The sequence below is a fragment of the Zalophus californianus genome, chromosome 5, assembly GCF_009762305.2.
Source record: "Zalophus californianus isolate mZalCal1 chromosome 5, mZalCal1.pri.v2, whole genome shotgun sequence".
NCBI lineage: Eukaryota > Metazoa > Chordata > Mammalia > Carnivora > Otariidae > Zalophus > Zalophus californianus.
In genome coordinates this window covers 113209364-113221689 of record NC_045599.1, presented here as the reverse complement: position 1 = coordinate 113221689, position 12326 = coordinate 113209364, and the positions used below count along the sequence as shown (strand labels likewise).

The following is a 12326-nucleotide window of genomic DNA, read 5'->3' as shown; positions in this document are numbered from 1 at the left end:
ACCACCACCACCACTATCACAACTGTCATCATCACCATCACCATCACAACTGTCACTGCCATCACTACCAACACCACCACCACCACCACCACCACTATCACAACTGTCATCATCACCATCACCATCACAACTGTCACTGCCATCACTACCAACACCAACACCACCACCATCACTATCACAACTGTCACCGCCATCACTACCACCACCACCACCATTACCATCACAACTGTCATCACCACCACCACCATCACTATCACAACAGTCACCGCCATCACTACCAACACTATCACAACTGTCACCATCACCACCACCATTACCATCACAACTATGACCACCATCACTACCAACACCACCACCACCACTATCACAACTGTCACCACCACCACCACCATTACCATCACACTGTCACCACCACCACCACCATTACATCACAACTGTCACCACCATCACCACCATCACCATCACAACTGTCACCACCATCACCACCATCACCATCACAACTGTCACTGCCATCACTACCAACACCACCACCACCACCATTACCACCACCACCACCACTACCAACACCACCACCACCACCATTACCATCACAACTGTCATCACCACCACCACCATCACTATCACAACCGTCACCACCATCACTACCAACACCACCACCACCATCACTATCACAACTGTCACCACCACCACCACCATCACTATCACAACTGTCACCGCCATCACTACCACCACCACCACCATTACCACCACCACCACCACTACCAACACCACCACCACCACCACCATTACCATCACAACTGTCATCACCACCACCACCATCACTATCACAACTGTCACCACCATCACTACCAACACCACCACCACCACCACCACTATCACAACTGTCACCACCACCACCCCATCACTATCACAACTGTCACTGCCATCACTACCAACACCACCACCACCACCATCACTATCACAACTGTCACCACCACCACCACCATCACCATCACAACTGTCACCGCCATCACTACCAACACCACCACCACCACCATCACCATCACAACTGTCACTACCAAGTAATTGTTTTATAGATGAGAAAACTGAGACCCAAAGAGTATAAATGACTTGCCCAGAGTCACACAGATAGTAAGTAAAGAAACTGGAATGTGGGCCCAGGCAGTCTGGCCCCAGAGCCTATTCCCTTCACACCCTATACCAGAGTCATGACTTGCTAATTGGGCAGGGGCCCGTCTTCCTGGATTAGTTATCTAAAGCAAGGAAGGGAGCCTGCTATGACTCACAAAACCCACTCATTTTCGTTGATCTAAATGGAACGCATGACACAGTCAAGAAAAACTAAAAATGGCTGCCTGGAGTCTCTAGAGACCTCAGTAAAGTGAGGGATTTTGGGGAACAGGTGGTGACATTGTACTTTCTGCCAGCTGAAGGTTGTAATTTTGGAATAGAGAGGAACATATGAGGAGCGGACAGCTGGCTGCACAGCAACCAGCACAGGGCAGGGTATAGCTTTCCTACCGTGCCTGTTTGTTGTACTAGACTCATGGGCTCCTGGGTGGATGCCTGAAGCTCCACCAGTGCTCAAGGCCGAAAGGAGGAAGAAGAGGGAGAAAAGGGTCCTGATCAATCTGAGGCCAGTACAGTGGAGGACCCGCAGTATGCCATGAAAAGAAAAACCACATGGAGGAGGCATCCCAGAATCCTCATCCACAGGCCTTCCCGGCAACAGGAATATTCTTCTGGCCTCAGATCAGAGGTGGGACAGTGCAGAGAATATGGGTTAAGAACACAAGAACGTGAAATAAGAATGACAGCGACCATTTGTTGAGCTCGTGTGTTGAGTCCTTACAGGCCTGATGATAGTACATCTTCACACCAGTGTTGTAAGGAAGATATTCAGATGAGGAAGCGGGGGCTTAGCGGTCACACAACTAGAAAGCGAGGGAGCTGGGATTCTGCCCTCAGCCAGCCTCTCACCCTTCACTCTGTCCTCCCAGCCCAGCCTCTAACCACGACACTGTACTGCCTCCTGAATTTTAACCCAAAGTGCCAAGTCCATCCCAGACGCATCATTGCAACTTAAGCAGATGGAACTCATTACTAGAATGTGGCCACAAAAGGATGCAGCTCTTCAAATGAGATGTATTGGAGTGGTAGGGAATTGTGTTGTTGGCCCTAATATACCTAGCTCCATGGGGTCGACAACTGAAGTTGATCAGTGGATGACCCCACATCAAGCAAGGAAAAGTGACATGTAAGAAAGGAGGGAGAAGAGAGAAACTGCAGTTGTCTTTAAATATTTGAAGGAAATGTCAGGAGGCAAAAGAGGTAGGCTATTCTTATTGCATAAAGTAAGGGGCATCACAAGGAGTCAGGTCTCAGTACCATATAAAGAAGGCAGTCATGGAGCGCCTGGATGGCTCTGTCAGTTAAGCATCTGACTCTTAATTTCAGCACAGGCCATGATCTCAGGGTCGTGAGATCAAATCCCACACCCAGCATGGAGCTTGCTTGGGATTCTCTCTCCCTCTCCCTCTACCCCACCCCCACCCCCACTCACACATGCTCTCTCCCTCTCTAAAAAAAAAAAGGCAGTCATGACAAGTATTGGTGAGGATGTGGATTGGTGCAGCCCCTGTGGGAAACCGTATGAAGGTTCCTCAAAAAATTAAAAGTAGAAATACCATATAATCCATTAATTCCACTGTTGGGTATTTTCCCAAAGAAAACAAAAACACTAATTTAAAAAGATATATGCAGCCCTATGTTTATTGCAGTATTGTTTACAATAGCCAAGATATGGAAGTAGCCCAAGTGGCCATTGATTGATGAATGGATAAAGATATGGCATATATATACCATGGAATATTACCCAGCCACAAAAAAAGAATGAAATATGGCCATTTGCAACAACATGGGTGGACCTAGAGGGTATTGTGCTAGGTAAAATAAGTCAGACAGAGAAAGACAAATACGGTATGATTTCACTTATATGTAGAATCTCAAAAACAAAACAAATGAACAGACAGACCACAAAAGCAGAAAGAGATCCATAAATACAGAGAACAAACTCTGATGGTTGCCAGAGGTGAAGGGGAAGAGGGATGGACGAAAGTGGGTGAAGGGGAGTGGGAGGCACAGGCTTCCAGTTATGCAGGTCACGGGGATGGAAGGCACAGCGTGGGGACTATGGTCAATGATACTGTAATAGCGGTGCGTGGGGACAGATGGGAGCTACACTTGTGCTGAGCACAACATAAGGTATAGAGTTGTTGAATCACTATGTTGTATGCCCGAGAATGATGTAATATTGGGTGTCGACTATACTTTAATAAAAAAAAAATCAGATAGGAAATTAAAAATGGAGTTACAAAACAAAACAAAAAAGAATAAACCTTTATGTGATACATATGTTTAAAAATGAAAATGAAAAAAAATAAAGAAGGCACTCGTGACAATCATGCCTGTCCAAAGGCAAAGTGGGCTTCCTCAAAAGGGGGTGAGCTTCCTACCCCTGGAGGCAATCAAGCAGTCAAGAATGCTGTAGATTCCTGAATTAGGTGGGACTGTGACCAAGTGCTCTGCGAACTCTGAGCCCCTGTGGAATTATTTAACCCTATCAAGGAGGCCAACAGACACAAGTTCAGTATTTGTGGTTCAGTATTTGACCCCTGAGCTGTCAGGTTCTTCTAGGCTGAGCATGGGCAAGTCGCTTCTATAAAAGGAGAGGGGGGTGCCTGACGTCTCTTAAACGATTACATTCTAAAGCCTGTGATTATTGGGTTGGAGGTGGTTAGAATTTTTCCAGGAGTGAGGAAGGAGAAGAAATTCCAAAACTATTCTCCCAACCCCCATCTGAAGGCGTGGGACTTGAAGCATTTTGCAATCGGAGACCCTCCGGCCCCCAGCCTGTGCTAAGGGATATTAGAAAGGCACTAGGGAGCCAAGAGGCGGGAACTGTGGGAGTTGCCTCATCCAAGCACTTCATCAGGGCCCAGACCCTCCCCACAGTTGGCTGGGCACACCCCCTTCCTCGACAGGCAGACGCATCATCCTCTCTCCCAGGCCTGGCTCCCAGCTGGACATGAGGGCTTCCAGCCAGGCTCTCCCAACTTGATATGCAGTTTTTCTTCTCCCCACTGCTCCAAAGTATGCATCTGTCTTGTGGCGCCGATAGAGAGGCTTGTCCTCTGGTAAACTTTGTCCCATGACCCTTTCCTCCTCCAGAGTGGGCCATCCGGTTGGGTAGGCCTGAATTCCCAGCATCTCCCAAGTACCTTGGACGCTGGCTCCATTTCCTGCCCCTCCCCAGACACGGATTGAGCAACAGACAGATGCCTGGCCCCCACATTCTGTGGCCCTGGTGCGCATTCCAGGGTGATGAGGATGGGGAGTGAGAACACCCCTCTGGTTTGGGACGGTCTTACCAGATTCTCTAATCCTTGGGGAAGAAGATGTTTGGCATATTATAAGCATGTTGGGGAGGGCACAGGCACGGGAAACTCCGTCCTTTGCCTCGGTACTATGAGGTCTGGCAAATATGATCTGAGTTCCTACTATGTGTTGAGCACAGCACAAGGCAAGAGAATAGATTTAACCACAAAACCCAGACAGGGTCCTTGCCATTGCGCATACAGCCCAAGGGTAGGAAAAATTAGATGTTAAGCTTATCCCCTGTAGCAGTGCTTCTCAGACTTGACTCTGCTTGGAGATTTAGGTAAAGTTCAGTAGGTCTGGATGGGTCCGAGATGCTGCACATCTGCAGACTCTCAGGTGCCGCTGCTGTTGCAGTCCCCAGCGCACAGACAGTAGCCTGCTTGGTGAGCTGTTTGAGGGCAGGCCAGAGTCGGAGCAGGGTCTGTCTGTGTGGGATGAACTTCGGTCAGGATGACAGAGAATTTTCTGGGGGAATCCTACCATGTCTTTCTTTCTCCCTCACACCAAGACCTCCTGTCCAGAAGCCAGGGCTCCGGGGGATGGGGGGCGGGCTTTGCTTTCACCTGGTGGAGCTCTGGGCAGGTGTCCGTGCCAGGGTGGGAGCTGCTGTGGGAAAGCTGGTTTTCGGGGAGGGGTTTCCCTCACTTGGGCCGAGATGATAGCAGTGGGCGGGGCCCGGGGCGTTCTGCTCAGTGGCGTCCTCTTGTGTTTGCAGACTGCGCTGGGTGCAAGGAGGAGATCAAGCACGGCCAGTCGCTCCTGGCGCTGGACAAGCAATGGCACGTCAGCTGTTTCAAGTGCCAGACCTGCAGCGTCATTCTCACCGGGGAGTACATCAGCAAGTGGGTGTCTCCCCCATCCCCACCTGGCTTCCGGGACCCCCGCATTCTAGTGGCCTGCCCCCGGGGGGCCCGCACCTGAATCTCCCAGGCCACCTCCTTCCATTTGCCTCCAGCGGCCACCCTCCCACAGCCACAAACAGCACCTCCCCAACCCCTGGCCCTTCCGTGCTGCCTCCTCTGCCTGAGATGGTCTTCCCGCTCCTGGATGCGTGCACTCCTCCCCTCCCTCTGGTCTTGTGTCCCACACCTGCTCTCCGGAGGCGGTCTCATTCCATCCCGGGCCACCTCTGCTCCCCTAACACCAGCCGTCACGGGGCCCTGTTTGCTCCCTTCACACAGGCTAACACCGTTTGCAGTCATACACTCATCCATGTTAACTCTTTTGATAATGATAGTAATACTAGCTACCATTTACGGAGTTCTTATTATGTACAAACAATATACTAATGGCTGTGTATGGGTTGTCGCATTAAACCCCACAACGCCCCCTGTGAGGCGTCCATCCCCATTTTAAAAGCTGTAAAAACTGAGGCTTGAGGAAGTAAGTAACTTGCTCCATGATGATATTTAATATCTGTCCTTGCCGAGGTGGGGCCTCTGTTTGACCCGCTGCGGCCTTCAGCGCGTGCCCAGCCCCTGGCCAACAATACAGTTGTTGAATGAATTGAGTTGAGATGAGATACAACGGACACCTGAAGCTATCAGCAGAGAGGGCTCCACCTCCAGTGGCTGCACAGAGCCTCACCAGCCAACCTCACCCCCTCCTTGCCACTAGACACTAATGACCACATTCCCATACTCAAGTATGTAAAAGAAGTGATGGCCACAGCCCCTAACAGCGTTGATGTTTTATGACCCAGACACTGCTGAGGCGGCGTGCTGACCCACTGCTAGGACGTGGTGAGCACATAAAGCTGTAGCATGTATGGGGTTTGCCGTCAGGAGAGTGATAGTCTAATAAGGGAGATAAACTAGATACATAAAGAATTATGGCACCAGGAGTTATGTGATAGGGAGCCCAAGACTTTTGTTCTTTAAGACCCTTTAGATCACAAGTGACAGAAAACCCCATCCAAACTCATTTAAGCAAAAATGAGTTTATTGACTCAGAAATAGGAAGGCCAGAGGCCTACTCACTTCCAGCACGGCTGAATCCAGGGGCTTAAAGAGGTTACTAGCACTGCAGAAGTCTCTCTCTCTCTCCCCCTCCCCTTCTCTCGCAGCTCTCCCTTCCTCTGTGTTGGGTTTATTCTCAAACAAGCCCTCCCCAAAGGGTAGCATAGATGATCACCAGCAATTCTAGGGTTTCATTCTACCAGCGTAGCAAGCCTGGCAGAGAGACGGAGGCCTCTTGCCCAAGGACCCCAGTGAGAGTCCCATGGCTACCTCTGCTTTGGCCACCCTTGGGTCACACTCCCATTCCTGACCAGTCACTGGCCAGGAGGATGTGAATCCTAGAGCCAGAGAGCAGCCCTCTGTGACCCACAGTAACTGTGAGTGGGAAGGAAAACCAGGCGAGGCTATGGGCAGAAAGGGGACATGGATGCCACCAGACAGCACTGTCTGGGTCAGAGGTCCAAGTGACTGTCTGCAAATATTCTGAGAAAGAAGGGAGCACTTCTAACCTGCAGGGAGTGAAATGTGGAATCTGGGAGAGCTTCACGGAAAGTAGCGCTATTTGAGCCAGACCTTGAAAACAAGGGTAAGATTTGAAAATGCCAAGAAGGAAAGCTTGTAGGCAGAATGCCCGGCCTGGGCAAGGGCAGGCTGGTGCCTGACACATCCATCTTGGCTGGGGCTCAAACGTGTGCACAGGTGAAGCAGGGTCCAAGGCTGCAGAGGTGAGCTGAGGTCACATCACCGAGAGCTTTGAATGCCACGTTAGTAGGAGCTTGGCATTTCCCTCTGAGCCTGCCAAATAAGAAGTGCCCTTAGTGAGTCGCCAACCTTGAGTCCTTGAGTCTGTGAGCCTAAGTCAGGGGTGTAGGGTTTGCTCAGAGCTCCTCTCAGGAAGGCCCAGCCCCCATTGCCCATCCCACCTAAGGCAGCCTGGCTCTGGGCTCTTCATCTGGCTGCTGGCAGAGTGGCAGGTGCTTCGAGGCACTGCCTCTGGCATTGATGCCTGGGTTAGAAGCCCAGCCTCCGTGACCTTGGCAAAGGACTTAACTTCTCTGAGTCTATGTCCTCGTTTATAAAAACAGGGATGAGCAGACCTACCTCATAGGGTGGTGCAAAGGCTCAGACATCATACTAGTAAGTGTCTAGTCAATACTAATTTGGCCATCTGCCTCTTTTTGGAATCATGGATATTTCAAATTTCCCAAGGCCTCCCAATCCATAGGTCCAAATGAGGTGGGGTTGGCATTTATACACAAATTTTGCTGGCGCATTGTACCCACCTCCTGACAAATGACTTTGTCCCCCTGCAGAGTCACCCTCCCACACCCACAGAGTGTGGAAGTGTTGGCAGGGGTGGGAGGAGGCTTGTCTCGGGGCCTTCCAACAACAGTCTGACCGCTGGCCTTACTGGGCATTGGTCGTCACTGCTCCCTCCCCCTCAGGAGAACACACGCTCCCTGCCGTGCAGGGTGGGCTCCCAGCAAGCCCAGCATGGCAACAACTTGGAGATGAAATGATTGTGTGCCTGTCCTTCAGGCCACTCTGCGTCAGCCGGTTCTGTTGCACCCAAAAGTGGGGGAAGTGTCCCTCTCTCCTCATGGACTCTTTAGCAGCACAGAGCCGTGTCATCAGACCTGGTCCTTAGAGCCAGGCAGGGCCCAGAGCTGGGGTGAGCTGTCTGATGCCCCCAGCTATTTCCATGTCCTCCTCGAAGACGCCTATCCGCAGTCATGGAGATTCCTCTGGCTGCCACTTGCGGTGTGCTCACTAGAGGCCGGGCACTGAGCCTGAGCCCCAGGGCACGCGGCGGCCATGTCCTTCCAGCCACAGGACCACCTCGGGGAGGACCCAGACCGCCTGGGTTTGAATCCAGCTTCAGGTCCTCTGAGTTGAGTTTTCTCATCAACACAATGGGGAGACTGATAGCTCTGACCTCACAGGACTGCCGTAAGGATTCAGTGAAATCATCTATGTGAAACACCATCAGAGAGCCTGCCACACACACACCGAGAAATCAGCATCAGTGGCTATCAGTAGCAGAAAGTAGTGTGAGATAATTCACAATAATCTTATTACTGCCTGATAAGTTGGAAGCACCGGGCGAAAATGAAACACATTGGAAGTGGTTAGGGTATGTTCCTCTTATTGCCTGACCCAAGAGCACAGTCAGATGATTCTCTCACTACAGGTAAAATTTTTTATCAAATGAGGAGCCCTGAAGGCTATGCACAAAAATTGACCCCATTGATGACTTCCTGGAAGGGGCTGGGAGGAGGGAGAAGACTTTTCCCTTTATGCCTTTGTAATGTGCCAAATGCATATACTACCTATTCTAAGTAAAATAAAACTTCATCCATTTTTACAATACATTTTTACAAGAACACTTTGGGATAAAGAGAAGAAAGTGGGTCTGGAGAACTTGTGGGGGAGAAATAGAAAGAAGGGGAATAGAAAAGGGATATCCATGGCCAGCAGCCCAGACCGGTGGCTCCCAGGTACACTTGGGGAGTTTGTCAAGAGGCAGATTCCTGGGCCCCCCTCCCAGGGGATCTCTGATTCCATAGATCTGATGGGTGTTGGGGAGTTTGCATTTTTAACAAGCTCCCCAAGTGCTTCTAATCTTGGTCCAGTCACCACTGGCTGCAGGTCCGGGAACTTACACGTGACACCCCCATGGACCCCCCCCTCCAACTTCCTCTCCCTGTGTGGATTTCCTCTTGCAGGGATGGCGTTCCATACTGCGAGTCCGACTACCACTCCCAGTTTGGCATTAAATGCGAGACTTGTGACCGATACATCAGCGGCAGGGTCTTGGAGGTGAGTGGGTCCAAGTAACTGTGAAGATGTTTGCACAGGGTGGCCTGTGACTCCAAAAGGTCGTCACTGAGGACCCCTCTTCCATAGCACCCCGCCTCCCCTGCTGCCTTGACCTCAGCTTAGCTTGCTACATGACTTGAGCAGATAACTTTGCCTCTTTGGGCACCCCTAAAATGAGAAGCTGGACAAAATTATTCCTGGCTCCAAAAATGCTGTGCTGGGACTATCAGTGGCTTCTCTGGACTCAGACCCAGATAGATTACTGGGGAGGGACAATTATGGTTTTCTTCCCAACCTTGCTAAAGGATGGAAGCCATTTTTAATTTTTTAAGCATTTGGTAATGTGCTGATTTAAGAACGAGCTTGTCTAGCAGCTTGCTCCCTGCACCCTGCTCTGGCTGGTCCATCGCCATGGCAACAGCTCTCCCCTGCCTCCGATGCACGGCTAGCTCTTCCAGTAACAGGCAACCCCCAGCACCCTTTCTGAGCCCCTGCCCCAGCTCCCTGTCTGTCGCCCTTCCTGGCCTTCCTTCCCACACCCTGTGGGCCCAGAAAGCTGTCTTCCTATGCTTTGGGACCACCCACCTTGAGGAATTAAAAACAGGAAAGAGTCTGGTGCAGAGGACAAACAATAGCTTAAGACCAGGAACAATTGGGTTCGGATATTGACTCAACTGCTAACTCATGTTCACATTTGGGGTGAGTGTCTTTGCCTCTCTAGGCCTCAGTTTTCCCTTCTGACAGTGGCTCGGGGGACAGCAGGCTGGGGCAGCCCTTGAGAGCAAAATCATTAATTGTGTCAAAGCTGTCCGGTTGGTGGTGGTCACCTGCAGTCAGCACTGTGTTGAGAAGGATTCTGCAGCCACATCTGGGCTCAGCAGGAGAGACTGTTGTAACCAGGGAAGGAGGAGCCCAGGAGATGTACTGAAGCTGAGCCCCGAGGATGAGAAGGAGGCCGTCTTCTTTTGCGCTAGAGGAAGCAGAGAGCTTGACTGATTCAGGGAACAGAGAAAAAAGCCAGTGCGGCTGAATTATGTAAACTGGGGTTCGGGGAGGATGGTCTATCACACGGGGCATACCACATATAGCTTTGTAGCCGTTTAGGAGTTTGGATTTTGTAGTAAGTGCAATGGAAAGGTTTGGAGAGTTTTAAACCAAGGAGCAATGTGGTAAGATTGTAGGGAGTCAGAGAGAATAAGATAAAGGCACAGAGCTGATAAACCATTAACGCTTTCCAGGGAGCAGTAGGGGTGAAGTGTGGAGGAGAAGGCAAGACACAGGAGCACAGCTAGGGTGTTGGCCCCAGTTTCCCAGGGACCCCATTCCAAGGTGAGGAGTTTGTATGGGATTCACTGGGCAACAGGCATTGTGGAAAGACGGAGCATGAGCGATCCCCTTAGAGTTGCTCCTTAGAGAGGGATGACATGATGGACACGGGTTACATTCGGAGGAAAGACACTGGAAGTGGGAGACCAGCGAGGAGGCCATGACCCCACGGGCAGGACTCAAGACCTATAGTGGCAGCGGACAGAGCCCCCACCTGCGTCCCACTTGATGGGAGTGGAATTCCCGTAGCTTTGCGGCGGGGCCACGGGTAGACATGAGGATTGAAGGAAGAGAGGCCAAAAGTTGTACCAAAGCATCAAGCCTGGATGAGAGGAAGGCTGGTGCTGTTCTCTGTGGAACTGGGGGTGGCAGGGAAAGAAGCTGATCTGGGCAGAAACACAGTGAGTTCCATTCGGGACAGGTTGTGATTGAAATTCCGGGAAGGTTTCAGGAAGGCAGTCAGAAATGTGGAGCCAAGCTCAGGAACACAGCTCAGGCAGGGAAGGAATAATCTCTGAAAGGCTAGGATTTGCATAAGAGTCAGCACCAGGGGAGTCACTGGGATTGGGGGTGGCAGGGAACAGAGGAAGAGAGAGGAAGAGAGGGAGGGGGAGGGAGGGAAGAGTGAGTTGAAGGCAGCCTTGGGGAATGGCTACTTACCAGTGGCTCAGAAAGACTGAGGAGTTATCAGAGAAACAGAAGAGCCGTGAGGGGAGAATGGGGGCCAGGCCACAAGAGGACAGTGCTTCAGAAAGGAGGGCGAGGTCCGCCCGAGTTGGTCAGATTCTGTAGAGCAGGTGAGGACTATGTGGGCTGAGAAAAGGCTGGGGGGAGGGGGAAGGATTATAATCTGCAGGATTATAGGGGTTATAGGCATCTGCACCCTAGTGGGGTAAAGGGTCCGTGGGATAAGAGGTCATAAAAGCAGACTTTTTCAAAAAGATTTAATTAATTTATTTATTTATTTATTTATTTATTTATTTGAGAGAGAGAGTGAGAGACAGCATGAGCAGGGGCGATGGGCAGAGGGAGAAGCAGACTCCCCCCTGAGCAGGGATCCCGAGGTGGGACTTGGTGGGACTTGATCCTGGGACTCTGGGATAATGACCTGAGCCCAAGGCAGACACCGAATGGACTGAGCCACCCAGGCGCCCCAAAGCAGACTTTTCTTTGGAAAAGGAGGAAACTTGGATCACATGCAGGGCTGCAGACGGGAATTCATCCCAGCATTTCCAAGCTGCTTTGAAACTGTGCCTGCGGTGGCTGTCTTCTCCCTTGTGTTACTGTGTTTTAGCATCATGGGAGCCTCCATTCGGGCTGCCATTGTAACCGGGTTTCAATTGATTCCATTTGTACAAGGCTCCATTAGCATCGTGGACTTACTGATTTTTTTTTCTTAGCGCTGGAAGAGACTTTTAGCTATTAACTAGTTAACCCTCCTCATTTTACAGATGAGAAAAGTGAGCCCCAAGACGTGTGATGTTATTCCAAGGTCATATGCAGTGTTTATGGTAGAGCAGGAGCTAAAATCTAGAACTCCAGACTCCTATATCCCATACACGGGCCCACGGCTCTCAGCCACTCGGGGCGGGGGGGGGGGGGGGGGAGGAGGGGGAGGAGCTTTGAGGTCACATGATGTCATGACCTACATGGTTGGAGTAAAACAGACTTGAATTCCAATTTTACCACTTCTAGCCATGAAACCTGAAGCAAGTCACTTTCTCCAAGACTTGGACTCTTTATCTATCATGGCAAATTCTATTATTCAACTTCTGATGGATA

General features: G+C 50.7%; 1 protein-coding gene across 9 annotated transcripts in view; it reads left to right on the top strand.

Moving 5' to 3' along the window:
- ABLIM3 (actin binding LIM protein family member 3) overlaps positions 1-12326 on the top strand; it is a 109501-nt gene that overhangs the window by 52739 nt on the left and 44436 nt on the right. For all 9 annotated transcript variants that reach the window (XM_027604999.1, XM_027604997.1, XM_027604996.1 and 6 more), the window contains 2 exons: positions 5156-5282; positions 9125-9218. In XM_027604999.1, coding sequence (XP_027460800.1) covers positions 5156-5282; positions 9125-9218 — 221 coding nt within the window. The remainder of the gene's footprint in view (positions 1-5155; positions 5283-9124; positions 9219-12326) is intronic.